This window comes from Prosopis cineraria, unplaced genomic scaffold, assembly GCF_029017545.1.
Source record: "Prosopis cineraria cultivar Desert tree isolate PC_DT_omini unplaced genomic scaffold, ASM2901754v1 PC6, whole genome shotgun sequence".
NCBI classification, from domain to species: domain Eukaryota; kingdom Viridiplantae; phylum Streptophyta; class Magnoliopsida; order Fabales; family Fabaceae; genus Prosopis; species Prosopis cineraria.
This window is the reverse complement of record NW_026555337.1, coordinates 1151702-1173221: the sequence shown is the minus strand read 5'-3', so window position 1 is coordinate 1173221 and position 21520 is coordinate 1151702. Positions and strand designations below refer to the sequence as shown.

The 21520-nt window shown below is 36.6% G+C and overlaps 2 protein-coding genes across 3 annotated transcripts; both read left to right on the top strand.

The window, feature by feature from the left end:
• The first annotated feature begins 8150 nt into the window (after positions 1 to 8150).
• LOC129313711 (uncharacterized) lies at positions 8151 to 12864 on the top strand. 2 transcript variants are annotated; one of them, XM_054957030.1, is made up of 3 exons: positions 8151 to 8549; positions 9698 to 12144; positions 12236 to 12864. In XM_054957030.1, exons 2-3 carry the CDS (start codon positions 9847 to 9849, stop codon positions 12527 to 12529), a joined length of 2592 nt encoding a protein of 863 aa, XP_054813005.1. In that variant the 5' UTR covers positions 8151 to 8549; positions 9698 to 9846; the 3' UTR covers positions 12530 to 12864. The 2 variants fall into 2 exon arrangements, with proteins under 2 accessions (XP_054813005.1, XP_054813006.1); XM_054957031.1 differs by lacking the exon at positions 8151 to 8549 and adding an exon at positions 9132 to 9244.
• Positions 12865 to 16859: 3995 nt separating this feature from the next.
• Positions 16860 to 21226, top strand: LOC129312960 (serine/threonine-protein kinase BSK5). The gene is made up of 10 exons (XM_054955765.1): positions 16860 to 17234; positions 17332 to 17543; positions 17683 to 17818; positions 18186 to 18319; positions 18403 to 18508; positions 18684 to 18769; positions 18968 to 19156; positions 19313 to 19477; positions 20470 to 20583; positions 20875 to 21226. The coding sequence occupies exons 1-10, from the start codon at positions 17153 to 17155 to the stop codon at positions 21115 to 21117; spliced, it is 1467 nt and encodes a 488-aa protein (XP_054811740.1). The 5' UTR covers positions 16860 to 17152; the 3' UTR covers positions 21118 to 21226.
• Positions 21227 to 21520: the final 294 nt, after the last annotated feature.

Genomic DNA, 21520 nt, shown 5'->3' with positions numbered 1-21520 from the left:
AAATTATATTTTTTTAATTAGGTTGTATATTAACTCGTTTTTAAAATTTTATGATTCTTGTACATTTGTTATTATTATTTATTTAATATATTAAACATATTATAATTAAAAATATTGCGTCCAAAGCCAGACCATGCACAAAAATATGAAAATAAGGCTTAATTAGTGATATAAAATGGAGTGATTTTCAGTTTTAGCGAAGAATCTGAGTTTGAATATTAAGAGTCTGAGTTTGAAGTTATGTCCAATCTAGCTAGCTAAAGCATCGAAGAGCCCAAATAACAAGAAATTAAATATTACATAGATATTATTTTTTCCAAGAACATATGTGAGAGAAGCAAGACAAAATTCATACGCGATTATCAGGTATCTTCAGTTCAAATTAATTTTGCTTGTAGTAAATGAATGGAATCTGTGTGGGTGCAGATGAAAGAGTGTTGCCAGAACGGGAGCCGTTGCGATACAAAGATATACCAACTTTCATTTCGACAAATTCGGATACTTTGCTAAATCAAATGAGCAGCGTATGTCTCGGTATAAAGTCTTCTTCAGGCGTGATCTTCAACCCAGTGGACTGCCTCGAAGGGCAACGTGTTGATGAGCTCAGGCAAATTCGCCATAGCCGCCTTTCACAGCATGGCTCCAGGATCGTAGCCGCACAGTGTGCCTGGACGAGCAAGCCCCTAGATCAGTGGTGAACGTGAGTCTGGGAAGCATAATGATGTGGGACCAAAAAAAGCCATCAGAGATGGCTGACGGGCTGGCCAATGGCTAGCAGAAATTCCTGTAAATGGGCCATAAGTTGGGTTCTGTGAAGATGCTAGTGTCATTTATTAGTAGCTAAATTATGTCCACATTTTAATATGTAGTAAAAATATTAATTAGAACAAATCACGAAAAGAGCATGCTTGGAGGACATTATACAGCATAAATATACTAGTGAAAACAATACGCATCTGGAGGTTATTATGATGCCAAGGATTGTAAATTAAAATTTGCCCATATTCTCTTTTCTACTCGTAATTTAGGTGGGGGCGTCACCGATGTCGGGCTCAATCCAAAACCTCTCCCAGTTGCAGTTAGGCCAATGGGAGGGGTGAGTAGGGCTCGCTCCTAGCTCTTTTTAAAATCATTTTCTGATTCTGAGAAATTCAATAAAACACACAACAGACCTGATCAGCTCAACTTTAATACCAAACTGAACATATAAAGCTCCGTGGGAAATTGGACTTCGTTCCAGACATCAAATGCCCGACATGTTTTTTTGTCAATTCTTTCATGGTCCAAAGTCCTTGAATTTTGCTATCTGAAGGGTGAAACCGGGAGTATCATATCCGTCGATTAAATCAAGTCACAGAATTATGCCATGCAAGTATTGAGACGCCGTGTTCTAGAGGGGTTTCTTTATGCTGTCGTCTACCTTGCGGAAAACAAGACCACCGCTACCGTAGTATTATTCGTTAACTGTGATGCCACCGCAATGGACAAATTCTGCCTCTGCCCTTCTCATTTTAATATGCTTGTGTGGTGAATTATTCAAAATTTTGAAATAACAAAATCTGTAGGGGAAACCTATGATAATGACTTCTACATGGTTTTATTTCTAGATGATGGGAGAATACAATCTGCAAAAGATTTCGATATGTACTTTAGAGATGGTCAATGCCTTCCTACTACTTGTTGAATGTGTCTGGTTCACGAAAGGAAAAATTAGAAGCATTTTGCTGCCAAAAATTTTGTATTAAAACCACTCCCATCCATCTAAAACACAGCTTTTCAATTACTGCGTGACATGATTTAATCGACAGCTGTAATGCTCCGAACTTCACCAAACTCCAGACCGCAAAATTCAACCATTTTGATCCATCTTTTATTTATGCACCTGGAAATTAACATCATATATTTTCGACATATGCCATTAATTTTTTTTTTCAACTTTTTCCTATTCAGCTTGATACTATCAGAGTCTGCTATCCAATTTCATCATAAAAAATAATGCTGAGGACTTCATCCGTGAGTTTGGCCACCGATAAGGGGAATACAAAAATTGACAGTTGTTTCCCAGAATCAAAATTTATATGATATTGTAATCATATAAATCATGAATCCATTATCTCCGTTAGAAATCCGTAACATAATCATTGTTTTATAATGCTCATTTCATAATTGAAGCCGATACAGGGTGTAACTGTATATATATCTCATAAAAAATGTTTCTCAACTCAAAAAAATCAGCTGTTCCGAACTGGCAAAAAACTTCATGGTACCCCCAATTTCGATTTTCCTATTTCTTTGTTCCCAGATTAAATATTCTCCAAAATGATTATTTGGGGAGATGGAAGACACTACCGAACAGACAAAAAAGAAATGTACAGTAGACAATGCATGGTCAAAGACCATCCTTGTGAGTGAAATAGATTGTAGGTGATTGCTTTTGCAATTGCACCAGATTAATATGGTAATAAAATCTTGAAATATTCCAGGTATCTTATCCAAAGGAAAGCAGTTATCTTTGTTGTTTTAACAAAACAATTACTAATTATAAAAGGAATTTGTTTAGAGAGGATTAATTAAACATGAGATAAACAAACGTAATAATTAATTCAACCAATCAAAAAAAATTAGGAATCAAATTTCACCTAACAAGACTCTCCTGCTTTTACTCAAATGAGACTCCTGAGCAATTTAAACAACGAACGTTACTAAAATATCTTACTTATCTCTTGATAAATTAAGGTGTGCCTAATTAAACACAATAATTGAATAAGCTCTCGCTAAATCTCAAAACATCTAATTAAACCCATTAAACTATGATCAAAGTACCATAAACACTTAGATTATCTCTAATTCAATTATTTCTGTCCATTCTCTTAAGTCTAAATTCACTTTTCTTCTCTTGATTCATCAAGTGAATCCATAAATAGAACACAAGATGGCCAACCAAACATTCCATAATGAAAGTAAAGAGAAAATTGCATTAAATCATAAACATAAGTCTTTCAATAACAACAGGAATAAAAAACACAGCAAGTAAAGAGTAAATTCATCCCGGTCGGGTTACGTCCTACCCTGACACAAGATTTAGAAACGCATAATCATAATAAAATCAGCAAATCCCATAAGCAAAGACGACATCTGATGAAAAATAAAGAAAGGGAATAAAAAAGCAACTCCTAGATTAGAACGATAGTGCTCTTGCTTAGTCTCCCACTATCTCTTGCTCCAATGCGTGATTAGATGCCTCCTCAAGAATCCTAACTCTCCTTTTAAAACCCCGTTTGGTTGGGAGGGAGGGGAGGGGAGGGGCTCCTCTTCCCTCCCGTCATTTGGTTAGGAGGAGGGGAGGGGAAATTTTTAAAATTTTCCCTCCCCTCCCCTCCAAAGCCTCCCCTCCAAATTGGGGGGGAGCTCCCCTCCTCTCCCCTCCCTCGAACCAAATAGACCCTAAGTGTTTCCCTCAGCTATTCCCTAAAATCTTACTCTAGATCACGCCTCCTCTTATTTAATTTGCCCTAATTTAGCTTCAGCATTTTAAAATAGTTCTACCACGTGTTTTTGTCCTCAATTGCAGATGATAGTGGCCTTTGCATCCTCGTACTGCGGACTGCCGTGAAATGAACACTTCATCTCACTTGTGACCTTGATTCGCGGGTGGGCGAAAACTTACTTCGTCTCTTGACCGCGGACATTCAAGACTCATGTTATCCTTAGCCACGAATGGTTTCACGCAGAGAGTTCAAACTTGCTTTAGGATCCTTCAGCCGCGGACGGTGGAGATTTCTTCACAATAAAACTGTGGATGGTTTGGTACAGAAACTCCTTTGCTCTTCCAGGGGTCTAATCCGCGAATTGGTAGGGACATTTTCAAGCTCATCCGCGAACTGTAGAGTTTGGGCCTGTTGTACATTCTTGGCCCACTTTATTCCAACTGTTCTTGATCTTCTCTCATTTTAGCTTCTTTTTTCCCTAATCACCATAGATGAGCCACAAGTGAGACTATAAAACATTTTTTTTTTTCAATTTCAATGCTATAATGCTTCAATTTATTCAATAATAAGTGTCCAAAATACAGTTAAAATGGTAGCTCATCGGTAGGTTTAATCCTACATGTTATTGTTACCTTCGGCATTTTGCTATTCCCTCATAAAAAAAGAAATATATTATAAAAGCAAAAAATTGTATATATAATTTATGATGGGAATTAGAATACTGAATATCACTAGGAGTCCTGAAACACACACTCGTATATATGTATAGACACACGCACGCACACACACCTAAGGATGGATAATATGGATATATTTTTCTGAAAACTAATATAAAAACAATCCTGAATTATGCCTGAAGAAAGGGGAAAAAAAATCAGAGGAACATTCGTAGAAGTGTGCACATCTTAAACGTATTCGTGTATGGAAATTGGAAAGCCGAAACTCGACGTTGCTTTATGATAGAGTCAGGATCACAATGAGTGTATAATCTGGTTGGATCAACAACGTATGATGTTGCAAGATTGTCGTGCTGGCATGATCTCTTATAAAGCGAAAATAGCTGAGCATCATCGGGGATTTTGGATCTCAGTTCTAATAATGATGTCCTGCTTTTATCGCCAATTTCTTCTTCCTCTTATAATGCACGCCCGTCGTATCATCTCTTTCCAGTCTTCATCATAGTATAATTTTCATCTCCTTATTTTCTAAGCAGCTTTTTGAGAATTGAGATGGCGCTCTAAAGCAACAACCACTTTAACAACGATCAAGCCCGCTCTCAAAAGGATATACAACTTTTGCCCCACTTCTTTGATAAATCTTTACAAATTTACAATCATGCGATTTTCGGCTAAAACGTTAAATCGATTAAACACGAGTTATTACTGTGATGCAACGCAAGAGAAGAAGAATGAAGCTGCACCTGCAAAATATGCCCCATGGTGTCCAGAATCAAAATATGAAGCTAAAGTGCCAAAACCCCCAGTTGTCGTGGTTTTTTTTTTAGAGGCTAAATATTTAAAAATACAAAATATTTTTAATATTTAAAACATAATTAATGTGTTTTTTTTTTAAAGTTCATACCAAATAAATTGTTTTATTTTAATTTTAAAATAAAATATCATATTAAATAAGGATATATATAAAGAAATAATATTAATTTAAAAATAATTAATTATTTTATTAAAAAATAAAATTTGACTAAAAAATAATTAAAAAGTGTTAAAATATCTTAAAAGTTTTATAAAAAAATAAAAAATATTTTTATCTTTTAATCAAAACAATTTTATTTTAAAATTTTAAAAATAAAATAATTTCACCTCATAATTAATTTTTACTAACATTTGATTGTTAAATGTTAAAGTGTGGCTCTTCATCTTCCTATCTTTCCTCCACGTGCGCTACCGCCCTCCCTCCAATACCACCGCCATTCCAGATCTACTCCTCTACTTCTTCTTCCTCTTCGTCTCGAGCAAATGGATCCTTGCAAAAAGTTATATTTTCTTTTGAGATCTGCACCCTAGCCCTATGAATCTGTTGCATTGGAGTGGAAAAGCGAAGCCATGGGTCCAATTGGATGCTGACAGACCTTTCCCCTTGGATGCACTCTGGGCACCTTACGATCATATTTTCTCCCTGTTCCAGGCTATTGATTATCCGAAGTTTACGGTGCCAAGTAACAATCAAGCACATTCTTGCAATTAATCATTTGTTCATTTTGGTCAAAATACTGGGCATATTCTTGATTTCCCAGAATGGCAAGGCAAACCAAGTTATGGCAATTACATTACTAGAAGATAAAAATCAGCCTTATGACAGGAAAGCGTAAAGAACTGTGGAAAATTGCACTCAAGAATTGGTTGAGTTCTAGTCATAGATGCTGAGGGCATTTTACTCATGCTAACCCACTTGCTCTGAAGAACCAAATCTTCACCGGCTTGTCTTTCCATGGCCCTAATCCTGTTGGCCTTCAAAAGCCTCATCGATGAAAACCCCCCAAAATAAGTCACTGAAATCAAAACCATGAGTCCCACCACATAACCAATCACCCAAATGTACCATCATCGCCGCTTCTTCTTCTCCAAAGGTACAAGAATTGAGAAGTGAACTTCCTCTCTGGAGTGACACACGAGTTCTGGAAATGACTTGAAATTGAACGGTTCCGAAGCAAAAGCCATGACTTTCTCGACTGCGCGCATCTTACTGGGCGAAAAAAAGATTCTTTCACCTACTGTCACCATAGAAAATCACAGCCACCAAAGCCACCCCAGCCAAGGCTGTGAATTGCCGTCAAGGAAGACCGCGCGTCGCTGCCTCGACCATTAACAAGAACCGATGAGGGTCGTCGACGGAGAAAAATTACATGGATATTTACACAATATATTTTAAAGATGAGATTCCCATCTTTTTGTCCTTGGCCTCCCCTGAAGCTTTATAATCTTCAGTGGCTCAAAAAATGTTTGATTTACTATCTTAGCAATTCTTTCAAATACACAGATCTCATTCTTGCTGCTTGTCTCTCTCCTATTCTCGTCTAACAATAACCCTCTTCATACCCCAAAAGCCAAGAGAAATAAATCAGTATTCTTCTGCAAATGTTGAGATGATGAAAGGAAGTGAAAAGTGAATTATCGTAGCAACAGGTTAAACTAATAATTAACCAAATAAGCATGCTAAAAATAACCTACAGATTAAATATAAAGGAGACACTGTTCTTTGCATCATCAATAAAGCCAACTTATGATTTATTTTGTAGGCATGAGTAAGGGTAGCGAGAGAGGGAAAGAGAGAAATCTTATTAAAGTTATGAACAAAAGCTTGTATTCATCCAGAGGAGGCTCCTCCGATATTGTTCTTTAAATGGCTACTGATAAACAACACAAGAGACCCACTGAAGTTGTCACCAAAAGATCCCAACACACCTAGAGCCATCAAAAACCAATACTAGGAATCGGCATGCATGAAAAGGGATTGAATACACCCCTGCTTCAATTCTTTCTCCTGACCTCAGTCTTGCTATTCAAACCCCAACCCACTACCATCCTAGCTTTTTATTTTATTTTATTTCTTGTTGTTCATTATGCACGAATGCCTCTCTCTTTTTTTTCGTTCTTTCCTTTTAATTCCGTCAGGATGAACGGGTCTTTTCACTTGCAAAACTTATTCACATATAAAGATTAAGGGACTGCAGATTATTTTTGTCATTCAGTGGGACTTGGTAATAGTTATATTTGTCTTGGGAAACTAAGCGTGATTTTTACTAATATTTAACCATCTAAGATTAACAGGGATAAAATTATTATTTTTTAATTTTGAGATAACATTATGTTAATTAAAAAGTAAAAATTTTTAGTGCTTGAGACATTTTTATCCTAAAATCTATTAAAAAATTTACTTTTTTAAGCGGAGATATTTTAATTATTTAAAAATTTAAAATATTTTTAACTAAATTTTATTTCTCAACAATTACTTATTTTTAAATTAATATATATATATATATATATATCTATTTAATAGAGTATCTTATTTTAAAATAAGTATAAAATAATTTAATAGAGTATTTATTAAAAATAATTTTTAAAAATGTAATGATTATATCTTCAAATATTAAAATGTTTTATACTCCCTTCATTTAAAATATAAGACATTTTTTAAGAAGTTGAATATTAAAAGATGTAAAATATTTTTAATCTTTCAAGGTTTAATAATTATTATTATTTTAATATACTCCTATTAATTTTATATTTATTGTAAGGTATTTAATAAAAATAAATATAAAAAATAAAATTAATTTAAAAATAAATAATTATTTTAGTGAGAGGTAATATTTAATTAAACCTACTTTATATTTTAAAATGAAAAAAATAATTTTTAACATTTTTTTCGTTGCAAAATATTTAATATTTTTAAATGAAAAAATAGTAAATATTAAAAGGAGGGACGGCAGAAAGCAGAAAACGACAAGAGGACTGATCGAGTCATCAAATCGAAGGAGCCCACCATTTAATCAAAAGTCTACTACGGTAAGGATCCATAGAGGATCACCTAAGAAAGCCAATAAAATAACGCTTAATGTGGGGCTCCCGGCTCCGCATTATGATGTCACCATCCTATTTCTACTACTGGTATTGTTTATTTTCCCCCATTTTCCCTGGTTGTCTGGTGAAAACGATAGGCTCCCAGCTCTCCTCTCTCTCTCTCTCTCACGCACACATCTTTGAACGGTTAGTTTCGAAGCTAATCAGCCCTCACTTCCACTTCACCCCAGAAACTCACGCGGCTTCTCCATATACGCTCTTTGTACTTTGTAGTCTGTGCTCGTCTGCAGCTCGCGTCCTCTTCTTCCCCTGTATATTCTATCAGGCTTTGGAGCTTGAAGCACGAAATTGAGGGCATTGGTTTTCGAGGCCATTAATTATCTTCCTCCCCTTCGGTCTTTGTCACCCATCCTCTTTTTTCTATTCCTGGCGGGGCACCGACACTCGTTTTGGTTCGTATCCAAGCCAGACCTTCTTCATTTATTGCTTCTCTCGCTTCCAACGCGCCTTTCTCTTCGGCCATCCGGTATGCATTTTCTGTTTTCTTTCTACTTTTCTTTTTCTTTCTTTCTTAGTTTAAAAAATCTCTGTTTTAGCTTTCTGCCGTACACTATACAGAATTTCGCTTGTTTGTGCTTATACGTTTGACCCTGATTTGGCATCGGTGCTGGAGGGAGAGAGTGGGATTCTCTTTTCTTTAGAATGGCATATTTCCCCCATCTGCTCCACTTAGTGCTTGGGAGATGGTAAACGCGAAGAAAAAAAGAAAGAAAGAAAGGAGACTGCTCTTAAAAGTGCTTCCTATTTCTCTCAGTAAATTAAGTTTATCGTTTCTTTTCAAGTTCGAAACGAAATAAGGCCTTCTTGTTCAGTAACTTGAATGATGATTGATGAGGGGCCTATTGCTTTTGAGTAGCTGGTTATTTTTGTCTCTTTCGCTAGTTGCTGCAAAAGATTTGATTCGGATCAAGACGGTTCATTGCGCCTTATCTTTTACACATTCAAAATAGTTTTGCATGGACCACTTCCTGTTGGGTGTCACTGCCAATTTGCTCGTCCGACCTTGGTGACATCACTCCTTGTTTCCGCTCATTTGATTTAAAGTTTTAACACGGTAACCTTTATTGATCATGAGATCTCATTCACTTGGGCTTAAATATTTCGGACTGTTCAATCTGTTGTACAGCAACCCTGGCTTTTGTAATCTTGAGCTGTGTAAATGTAAGTCATCTCATTCACATGCCATCTAATTAGGAGTCCATGAAAGTCAAATGATAATTTATTGCCGTAAATAACAACATTTTAGCTAGAACCTTGACGGTTGCCATTCAATCAGGCCAGGAGTTGGGGCAGGGGCTATTGTCGGAAAGATGTCCTTTCTGTTGAATTCTTAGCATTATCTGGGCTTTTTCTCACTTGAAGTAACCTGGTTTGATCTTTTTATTCTCCTATCCATGCAAATAAAGTTGAAAGTGGGTGAGAATTTTGGTATTTTCCTGCAATTATTGTGCGGATTGTTAGTTTTGCATTTGGCTGACATGATGGTTAGCGGGAGGTATAGGACATACTAATTCATATAGTTTTGAAAGGTTTTCCGAACTGTGATTGTTCTTTCTACATAAGCAATCATTCATTTAGTTTGATTTTCTAAATGTAATTCAATCCTTCCTGCAGCTGAAAAACAAATAGGTGAATTTTCCTTATTGCAATCTCTTTCAAAAACAAGGTGGTGGACTGTTTCAGAGCTGGAGCCTGGAATGTCCATCCAGCCCATAGATTAGTTGTCACATCTCAAAAGGGACTCAAGGAAACCAACAATCAGCATGAGCAGAAAGCTGTATGACAAGCCAAAACCAGAAAAAACTGTTTTGGCATATGCTGATCTCCAAAGTGTGGAGCACTGCACTTTAAAATTTTCCAGGCATCATCAAAAGCAAGCAAATTTCAGTGGGGCAAGTGAAGACGATGAGCTTATTAAGTACATGTCTAATTTGCCAGGTTATTTGGAAAGGGGAAAAAATATTCATGAGAAAGTTTTAAATGTTGGGGTCCTTGATTGGTCCTGTCTAGAACAATGGCAACATAGACATAAACATATACCCCAGAAAGGTAAGAGGACTTTAAGATCCTCCAGTGACAGTAATCCATCCTCTTCTGTTCCAGCTGAGGGATTATCTGATCATTCTGGCGGTGGTCGTAGTCAGTCTCCTTGTCAAAGATTAAGTCGTCCATCTCTGCAATCTTACTTTATGGCATCTACGATGAAAGACCACTCCTTGGGTGACAAGTCCTCTGGAGAAAATGTTGGAAATTGTCATAATCTTAGAGGCAGCCCTGGAAACAGTAATGCCCAGAGCAAATTAGTCAGAGCAGATGAGTATCTTTCCCAAAACCTTCATGTCAGGAGACTGAAAGCACGCAGCAAGAAGGATTTGTATCCAAACATTAATACCGAGAATAAAATCTTGCCAAGTGACAAAAAATGTGGGGGAGCATCGTGTGCAAAGTTAGAAAAGGGCATTCAAGACGGTGAATTGGGGAAAAGAATGGAGACTTTGCAAGAAGCAAATTTAAAAGCTGTTGAGCAAGGTGCAACTGGGAAAAGCAAGCCTATTGATCTTCCTTTGCCAAACAAGATTCCCCAAAATAGTCATTTTGGAGTTTCTGATACGAGAACATCTTTTGGTCAAAAGTCAGGTACTACTAAAAGAACAAGCTTTTCAGAAAAATCTAAAGAACTTTTCCTTAAAGATTTCAACTGTGATATTTCACACTCATGCCTACTACCGGACGAAATTGAGGCTAAGCATTCTAAGGCAGAAGGGTCCAGTTCCTTGGATGCAGGAAATATCAGAATTCCCACGGCCACCTCCTCAGCTCCCCTGTCATCTAAAATGGGAACAAGTCCATCAAGATCTAGAAAAGGTGAAGAAAGGAAACAAACTGGAGCTGCCGTTTCATCTGCTAATGGACCTCCTCAGGGACTAGGCCAGAAAGGTAAGCCTGAAAAGTTACTAAGCTCTTCCTCGTTTGGCCGATTTGGCATCAGTATGGGTTATTCAAGCAAAGGTTCTAGCTGCAAAGAGAGTTTATATGTACCACATAAGAACTCCATGCCATCTGTTGGATCTAGTTCAGAAACTGCGAGAGGTTCTACTAGCTCATGCGCTTCAGGCAGAAATAACTCCCTTGATGCTGTCAGAAGCAGGACAAGCCCTTTGAGGAGGTTATTGGATCCGTTATTGAAACCAAAGGAAGCAAACGGCCGTCTCTCAATGGAGTTATCTCAGAAAGAGTCGGGATTCATAAATAACGCTGATATTGACTATCCCCATCTGCAGCCACGGAAAGAATTGAACAGGGACCGTAGAGTCAGTTGTAGCTCAATTAATACACGTGATTCTTCTAGGGAAAAGAAGCTTGTATCTTCAACAGTTCGAGCTCTTCTAAGAATTGCAGTGAAAAATGGCCATCCCTTCTTCACATTTGCAGTTGACAATGATAACAATATTCTTGCAGCTACTGTGAAGACTTTAAGTACCCCAGGGAAAGATGACTGCTGTTGTATCTATACATTTTTCTCCTTCAGGGAAGTTAAGAAGAAGAATGGCAGTTGGATGAATCAAGCAGGCAAAAGCAAAGGCCCAAACTATATTCACCAAGTCGTTGCTCAAATGAAGGTTTCCAATTCTCATTCGTATGATTTAACAGGTCAGAATTGCGTGGACTTCTCGACTGTGAAAGAGTTCGTGTTGTTTTCTGTTGAACTGAAGCAGGGTAATGGCGAGGCCTTTGATTATCAGCCAAATGATGAGCTTGCTGCCATTGTTCTCAAAATACCCAAAGCTACCAGTTTCTTCAACAACTTGCATCAGGGGAGTTGCCGCAATGATACTCGACTTGTTCATGCAACGGTTGTGCTTCCAAGTGGCGTTCATAGTCTTCCAAGTAGAGGGGGACCTTCGTCCCTGATCGAACGCTGGAAATCAGGCGGATCATGTGACTGTGGTGGTTGGGACTTGGGTTGCAAACTGAAAATCCTTGAAAATGGAAATGAATCCTGTAGGAATTCAAAGCCTTCCAAAGCTTATTTGGCAGAACAATTTGAGCTATTCTTACAGGTACTTTTTGTGCTTAGGTTAATGTGATTCTCTCTCGTATTCCTGTAATAATTTTTCTTAATGGTCTTTAACTTGCATTGCTACCCAGCAGGTGAACGGACAAGACCACGTGCCTGGTTTCAGTCTGATCCCCATAACGCATGGAATATACTCTGTTGCTTTTGACTCGTCACTCTCACTCTTGCAAGCATTCTCCATCTGCATCGCGTTAATGGACAGTAAGATGCCACATGAACTTTCTGGATCGAGAAATCCTGTTGAAGGAAAAACTCCAAGAGAAACCCTATCGATGCAAAATGATGGGATAAAGGTTTTGCGGAAATTGGAGGATATTCCTGCAATTTATATCTCGTATCCACCGCTTTCACCAGTTGGCAGGGTCTAAATTAGCAAGCGTATGGAAGACAGACATGTCTCCTTGCAATTTGATGCAGTATCTGTAATTAGGCATGACTTGTATGCTCGCATGAATCCGTATATTTTGTTCATGTCTGCTGCATAAGAGTTAAATTTCTCAGAAGTCCCCTTGCAAGCACCCTCGTGGCAAGGATAAAAATATGAGAGATTGGGGGCCGCGGGATGGATGTGCTTCTCGTGACTTCTCTTTATTCCTTCTGTTTTGGTTTGTTTTTACAGCAGAAGCAATGTTGAATATGCAAGTGTAACACGAGATAAACAATGATTATCAATTAATTAAAGTGTGAATAGTGTGGTTTGTTATGTCTTGGGCCAATAGATTATATAAATCATTTCCTGATGTTTTCGCGCTTATTAGTCATCATCACCGATACGTGCTTAGAAGACAAGTGTTTTTTGATGTGCCGAGCTCGTCATTTGTCGTGCCCTCAGGTGCCCCCTGCTGAAGCCGTTAAGGTCTCACACTCACTTTCATTTGGGGTTGCCAGACTAGGGGTGATCGACAACAGTGTGTCCCTATTTTATGATACATACTATCTAGCAGAAAATTTTTAAAATGGTCCTGGGATTTATATTTTCAGATGAATACAGAGGGAGAGACATTGAGTCCACCTGTCATCTGATAACCTCTGACTTAATTTCAAGAATTTAATAATAAAAGCGATATGAACAAAATAACTTGAATGAAAATTAAGCATCCAAGTCAAATTCAATTTTAATATTGTAACGCAAAATAAATTGAAAAATGGGATTTCAAATACGTTGCGAGCCATACTGATGTAACATAAATAATGTAAGGTGGAATGGACTAACTGCCATTTTGATAAGTGTAAGCCCAAGGCCTTGGCTAACAACTCCTTACAACAGCTGCTTTCTTGTTTCTCCCAACCTCGATGCTTCACTATCTAAAACTAATGTCGTGGCGATTCCCCAGACCCACCGGCCCAAAAAAAGAAAAAAAACAGAAACACACTGTTGCATTATGTTTAGCATCATATAAACTCACATTATAGCTCAAGGTGAACATAGCTGGGCTGCGAACATTGGTCATCGTTGAGTTGAAAAAATGTTTGAAATTCATGGCCCGTTCTCTTTTTCAGTATTGATATTGATAAACATACAGATTCATGGACTCGAATTTTAGAAGAAGTTGAAAACCAGCGAATATATATATATATATATATGTTCCATGCAACCACTATGCCTATGACTGATTACCAGATTAAACCCCGTGGGCGGGGAAACAAGGGAAAAGAGAATAAAAGAAAAATCCAGCACACTCCCAACTGGATCCCAATGAGCTCACGCAACGCAACGCAAATAAACGCTAGGGATGTGGAATCTGTAATATTTTAAAAAGAAGAAAGAAACGAGGCGTTGGGGTTGTGTTCTTTCCCCCAGAGTTGAAAAAAAGAAAAGAAAAGAGCTGTTCGGCTTTTCTCTGTTAACTTCATTAATTGCAGGTAAGCGGACGACGAAGGCACGTGATTCCTCCTTGAGCCAATTGATGTTAACATGAGGCAAATTATTAATTAATAATAATGCTTCTTGTGCAACGTGCCTTTCTCTGCCTCCCTCCCTCTCATTTCATGCTCTACCTCGAGTGATAATTAAGATTTTAACCGGCAGACACAATCTCAATGTTTTGGATTCAAGCTTTTAAAGATTAAATCGGTCATTAAATCAAACTAATCACTAATTCACAATTTATTAATTAAATTGTAGTTGAATCAATTAACATAAAATTAATATATTTTAAATTTATACATTATAATTAAATAAAAAATATATGTACATATTTATATTTTTTAAAAAAATATTAATAACTGCTTGGTAAAATGATATATTATTGATGAATATATAATTAATTTTAATTAATTTTTAAATTAATTTTTAAAATTTTTAAATAATTTAGATTAGTTTTTTAAGGAAAATGGTATAGTTTTCAATTAATTTTTTTATTTTGACTGATTTTTTTTGTCATTGGCTGATTTTTTTATGGGTTAGTTTTAAAAGGTCAATCGAGTTGGATCAAAAATTAATTCCTGATTGAACCGATTGAATTGGCCAGTTTAATTTAATTTTTAAATCATTGATTGAATTTTTTTATTCTACTTTTTTTTACTGGAAATCCAAATTATTCAAATTATATTTTTATTTTTAAAAATTATTAAATTTGAATTTTTAAATTTAACCTAACGATTCAAGTATCCTTCTTTACAAAGGACAAAATCCAACTTCAATCTCTTCCAAAATAAAGAACTCCTCTCAATAAGCTGTTAAACTTTTAACTTTTATAATTTTTTTCGTGACTGAAAATTTTGATTTGACATTATTTTTTTCTGAATTACTATTATTTTTAGTTATTTTCGCTGACATTCTCCTGTAAGTTGTAACATCAGGGACGTTTCATAGGTAGCTTTCCTATGAAAAGGAGGCCTTTTTCACTGGCAACACGCAAGGTTAATCAGCCGCTGCCTCCTCTACATCTTGCTTCTCTTCGTCGCCGTCACATCATCAGCTGCTCTTCTTTTCCTTCTTGTGAAACTCAACAATTAATTAAATAAATTAAAGTTCTGGATAAATAATACCGCTCATCTTTGCAGCAACTGAACAAGGCGTTAAACAAGTGTGTTTGCAGAGACTAAAGTGGGAAGGTGTAAAGCTGAGGAATGACATCGAAGGACGGACGAAAGGGTGCATGGTGAGATGGGTGATGGAGTCATGTTGGAGATTTGGGTGGCAGATCCCTCCGAGTCTGCTCAAATCTTGGAAAATTTTAATTAATAGTATATCTACAAACTGTAGTGTTTTATTTTTTTTGGATGGATACAGTAATAAATAAAAAAAAAAAAAGGGATGCGGGATGGATGGGGTTCGTGTTGTATTGTGAGTTGAAAAAGTGCAGAACAAAAAGACGTGTATATGAATGACCGATTGAGGAAAATGGGATCATGGCTTGAAAAAAGGCTGTGGTGAGGATGTGCGTTATTATTCGTTCCACTTTCCCTTCTCATAATTGTTGCTCCCAGTGTCTCTCGTTCTTGTTCTCTAGTACAAAATAAAAAATGAGTTCCGCCGCTCCTCATTTCTAAACTTATCATGCACTCCCTTCTTTTTAAATTATAAAATAAATTTAAATAAAATCTCACACATTAACAAATTTAATTAAATATATTTAATAATTTTATTTTTTTAAAATAAAAATATAAACTTATAAAAATATTCATCATTTAATATATTAAAAAAATATAAATTAATTATAAAAAGAGAAAAATAATATTAAAATTAATATATTTAATAAAACTTTAATTTATTTAAAATGTTTTACAGGATGGAACAGCATCAATATACATTCATAGAGTCACGCTTTTTATTCTGTATTATATACTCCGCATCCACATCAATTCAGAGTCAGGCTTTCGGAAAACATTAGGGCCATGTTTGGTATGATGGAAGAGTTTTTAATGGAATCGAAATTGAAATTGGAATTGGAATGGAATTGGATTTAAAAGTGTGTTTGGTATAATGATGGAATCCTGATATAATTTTAATAAAATATAAGTATTTAAAATAAGAAAAGACTAAAGTGTCCTTTTTAAAATTAAAAAAAATTATATTGGAGGAGAGAGAAGGGACAAATTGGAGAAAAGGAACTATGAAATTGGATTCCATGATGCATATGATGGAATTGGATTCCATCAAATTTCCTTGAATTCTGATTCCAAAGAATCATAATTATTGCATACCAAACACACATGTTAATAGATTCCATATCTAATTTCATTTCTTTCTTCATGATTTCAAACTACCGAACGGGGCCTAGTTTCCTTAATCTTCACTCTTGGTATCTCCATTTGACTGCGTATTTATTTTGTTATCCGTAATAAAGTGCATGTCTTACCCGTGACTTGATAGCATACACACCGTATTTATTGTATAGATTTACTCGAAATTTTGTACATGATTTTAAAAATAAAAAAATAAAATATTTCGACAACGCGAACTCTCCACATGCTCTGTTTGGTGGGCAAGTGATACCGAGAAGTGAGAACAGATAATTAGAAAGGCGAAACAGCAAAAAGGACGAGGGAGAGCCAGATTGTCAACACCACCCCCACCTCGTGGCATATATTGTCAGTGGTGGGCTCAGAGGCGAGCGTGGGAATGGAATGGGATGTCTTGCCGAGGCATTATCAAGCCAGAAAAAAAAAATTAAAAAAACAAACAGCAAACAAATAATTAATGAATCTATATATATATATATATTTTTTTTTTTTCCCCCCTCAAAATGGATATAGTGGAGTGGCAAAGAGCTCAGAGCGCAGGCTACAGGAAAAAAGGAAAGCTGGAAGAAAAGGGAATGAATGATGAAGAGGTGGTGTGCTCGGGGTGACTCTTAAGATCCGGCACGAACCCTTGGATCTCAAAAGAGGATTCTTTTTCATCAGCATTCTCTTCTCCAAGCATACCCGACTTTCCCTCTCTTATTCACTTCCCATCTCTTCATCATTTTCCATTCCACCTTATCCCTATTCTTCTCTGCACTCCAGTCTCCCCCAAAAAGTTATTGAGGAATTGCTATTCACCAATGGGAGGTCGTTGCTCGAAATTCTCACTGTGCTGGTGGTCCTCTAATATCAAATCAAATCTTCATGACCTGTCTGACAATGGTGAGGTTTTCTCACTGTTCATTTTCTGGAGAAAAACCAAAAATGCTTGCTGGTTTTGCCTCTTTTCCTTTCACTTAAATCTCGAACTGGGTTGCAGATGATGGGAACAAGAATGAGAAGCCTGGAATCATAGAATATAGCTTGGATCAACTAAGAAGTGCCACTTCAGGATTTTCACCCGACAACATCGTGTCAGAGCACGGTGAGAAAGCTCCCAATGTTGTCTATAAAGGGAAGCTTGAAGATGACGGGTGGGTAGCTGTGAAGCGCTTCAACAAGTCGGCTTGGCCTGATTCTCGACAATTCCTAGTTCGTGCCTTTTGCTTTCACCCGTGTTTTTATGGTTTAGAACTTCTCTCATGTTGGACCATGCATGTATACGGATGGCATAAGCTATCTGTGATTGCGAGCGGTAGTTCATGGTTGCTGTGGCTGGTTTAACTTGCAGGAGGAAGCACGATCAGTGGGGCAGCTGCGGAATGAGCGATTAGCCAACTTGATTGGGTGTTGCTGTGAAGGGGAAGAAAGACTGCTTGTTGCTGAGTTCATGCCCAATGAAACTCTCTCCAAACACCTTTTTCATTGTAAGTTTTATTATTTGTTTCATATTTATCTCTTAAGTTGCTCTTCTCTTGTAACAGTTGTTTAAAATGGAAGTTTGGCTTACTGGTTTAGTTTTATTGGATGCTATAATTGCTCATCAGAAGCCAATTGTAGGGGGGAAATCCAATCTAACAATAATTAACTAGGTAACGCAAGTTATTAGGAAGATAATTAAGCATCTTGAGATAATAATTGACTAGTATCAGGCATTTTTTTTAGGAAGCAAAGAGAGAAACCAATTTAAGTAATCTTCGTCCTCCATTGATTCCTGTTTAGTTGAGTTAGTTTCTGAAGTATTCTCGTTGTTGCGAATCCCTCGTTTGTAATTTGAATGAACTCCTTTGATAGGGGAGACCCAGCCCATGAAATGGGCAATGAGGCTGAGAGTGGCCTTTTACTTAGCACAAGCTTTAGAATACTGCAGTAGCAGAGGAAGGGCATTGTACCATGATCTTAATGCTTATAGAATTCTGTTTGATCAGGTACTTAAGCTTTTTTTTAACCATGATCGTTTAAATCATTATTTTTTGTCAACTATTTCTTACCTGGGATCAATTGTGGACAGCATGGCAATCCCAGACTCTCCTGTTTTGGACTCATGAAGAACAGCAGAGATGGCAAGAGTTATAGTACAAACTTAGCCTTCACCCCTCCAGAGTACTTGAGGACAGGTAACAACTGACAAATAAAAGCTTCTAGATGATCTTGTACTGTGTTATCTCGAGATGTTTATGCATTTGGGATTGTGATCCCAAGTTGAGGATAATGGGCATGCCCAATGAAATTTTTGCGGGCATTCAGACTATAATTATTTAACTGAGCTAAACATGTGTTCCAATTTGGCAGGAAGGATTACCCCAGAAAGTGTTATATACAGTTTTGGCACCCTTTTGCTTGATCTTCTCAGTGGCAAACATATTCCACCCAGTCATGTATGCATCTTCTATTTTCTTTTCTTTTCGATACAATTTGGTTCTTTCCTTAGTTTTGACTTGAGATTGGATTTTACTGCATTTGCAATTATATGGATTTGGCTCATTCGACATCTGATGATGAATTTGGCAAATGATCGTAGCTCACTGTTAAAATGCTTATATCTAAACTAGGAGACATAATCCTTTTACATGCAGGCACTTGATCTTATACGAGGGAAAAATTTTTTGTTGCTCATTGATTCATGTTTGGAAGCCCATTTTTCAAGTGACGATGGAACTGAATTAGTGAGATTAGCTTCACGTTGTTTACAGTATGAACCTCGTGAGAGGCCTAATGCCAAGTCACTCGTAACTGCTCTAGCTCCTCTTCAGAAAGAAACTTCAGTAAGCTTTTCCTTCTACTCTCCCTTGTTTTGTAGTCTCAAGCTCTTCTATTGCAAGTGATTCAAGGTTCAGGTTTACTTTATAGACCTGTACATGATGGTGGTGCCTATGAAAGTATGGAAATGTATATAATTTACATCAGGTGCTATTTACCAGGAACCATCAAAAGTTTTGATGGGCATACCAGATGGGATTGCATCTACAAGGGAAACAGTTTCATTGACACCTTTTGGTGAAGCTTGTTCTAGAAGAGACTTCACTGCAATGCATGAAATTTTGGAAAAGGTTGGGTACAAGGATGATGAAGATGTTGCAAATGAGGTACTCACTGGTTTCTTTGGATTTCTATTTATTTTGTATAATTTTATCACGAGACTGCTTAGTGGCTTTTCTTTTCTTTTCCCTTGTTAATGATTAATTCTTTGGCTACACTAACAGAAAGTGTTCTTGGTGCCAAATGTACTGCTTATCAGTTGCCAGTCCTTTTTACAAGATATCTGTACTGCACCTATTTGTGCTTCTTTTATAGGGATGGTTATGGATAGAATACTATAGTCTCCATCTTTAGGCCATATTTAATGGGTAAAAATATTCCCCATCCCTGATGAATTCTTCTATTCTTGAGACCCATTTTCCTCTAAACTTTAAAATGATAAATTTTTCTCAAGTTGGGATTTATTTACGTAAAAATGTTCGCATAAGAAATCACTCACTAAAAAGACAGAGTAATATGACTCAAACCACAACTAATATTATTTAAAACCCATACACACAGTATGAGTGATCTGGAGGTGAGGATGCATTAATTCTACCGGAAGCCAAACCCTTACAATATCCTTAAGAATTCCTGTACTCAGATATATTCAAGTAAATTTTATTGGTAACTTGGTACAAAGCCTTGAAATATCCTTAAGAATTCCTATACTAAGATACAAGCAAATAAACGTTATAGGTACTACTGGTCTGGGCATTTTGTCCAATCCAACTCTTAAACATGTGATATAACCAAATTTTGATTTTCTTTTCAGCGTTGATATTTGATGAATTGTCGGATATTCTTTCTTCATATGATGAATAATTTATTCAACATCATCTTTGTTTGGTTATAGCCTTGGCATGTGCTTTAAGAGAACAAGAATTACTGAAGAAATGGTATCACTATGTTATTCACGACAACTTTAATGTCAATCAATTATCTTCATCAAGTTATGCGGACTTGCCATTTTTCATCCAAGTCTATGCTTGCCCAAATTTGTTGCTCTAAGCTTTGGTTTCATTCTCATTCAATTTCTATCCTTTTTTCTGGATCACAGCTTTCATTCCAAATGTGGACTAATCAAATACAAGAAACTCTGAATTCTAAGAAGCAAGGAGATTCTGCTTTTCGTGCCAAAGACTTCTCTACAGCCGTTGACTACTATACACAAGTAAGATATGATGCAAGGAAGTCAAAATTTCAGCGCTCATAAATGAAGGAAACTTTCAGATTTTAATTTTAATTCTGGATTTAAAAGGAAAAAAGTGAGAACGCTTGACATGATTATCGTTTATGAAATTTGATGAAATTCTTCATGCCATGGAAAACTGATTCCATCATTTTACTAAATTGCGCTTTTTGAGGAGTGGGTTTAGTTAGCATGGTTAATGAATTAAGATGTGATCACATTTTACTTCCCCCTGACCTAAAATAGAAATGTTGATGCATGTTTTGGGTGTAGTTCATCGATGTAGGGACTATGGTATCGCCAACTGTTTATGCCAGGCGCTGCTTATGTTACTTGATGAACGACATGGCTCAAGAAGCTCTTGGAGATGCCATGCAAGCCCAATCAGTGTCACCCACGTGGCACACTGCCTTCTATCTTCAAGCAGCTGCTCTCTTCAGCCTTGGAATGGACAGTGATGCACAGGAAAGTCTTAAAGATGGCACAATGCTGGAAACCAGAAAGCATAGAGATTGAAAGTGTATAGTCGTTTCCCTTTCTTCACGTTCCCCTTATTTATCAAGGAAAATTTACAAGTATTAATTGTATGTATGCATCTTTCTGGTAGCCTCTACAATTTGCAACACCCCCTTGGCTCCACCAAGTTATCACTTCATTGGTGCATTTTATATATATATATATATATATATATAAAAAGCAGCTTTTTTGATTCTCAAAGTGCTCATGTTCTTCAGAAGCTATCTCGTTTTCCAGATCAAGCCGATTCTTTGGTAGGTAGGTCATTTTGCTTCAGTTCTAGCTCGATTCAAGTTCATCGATTTGTGATAATTTTCTTGCTTGAATACTGCAAGTTTCAATTTCCAATTGAGACAATCGTTTGAAGCGGTGATTGCAGCCAAGCCAAATCGATGGTCAATTG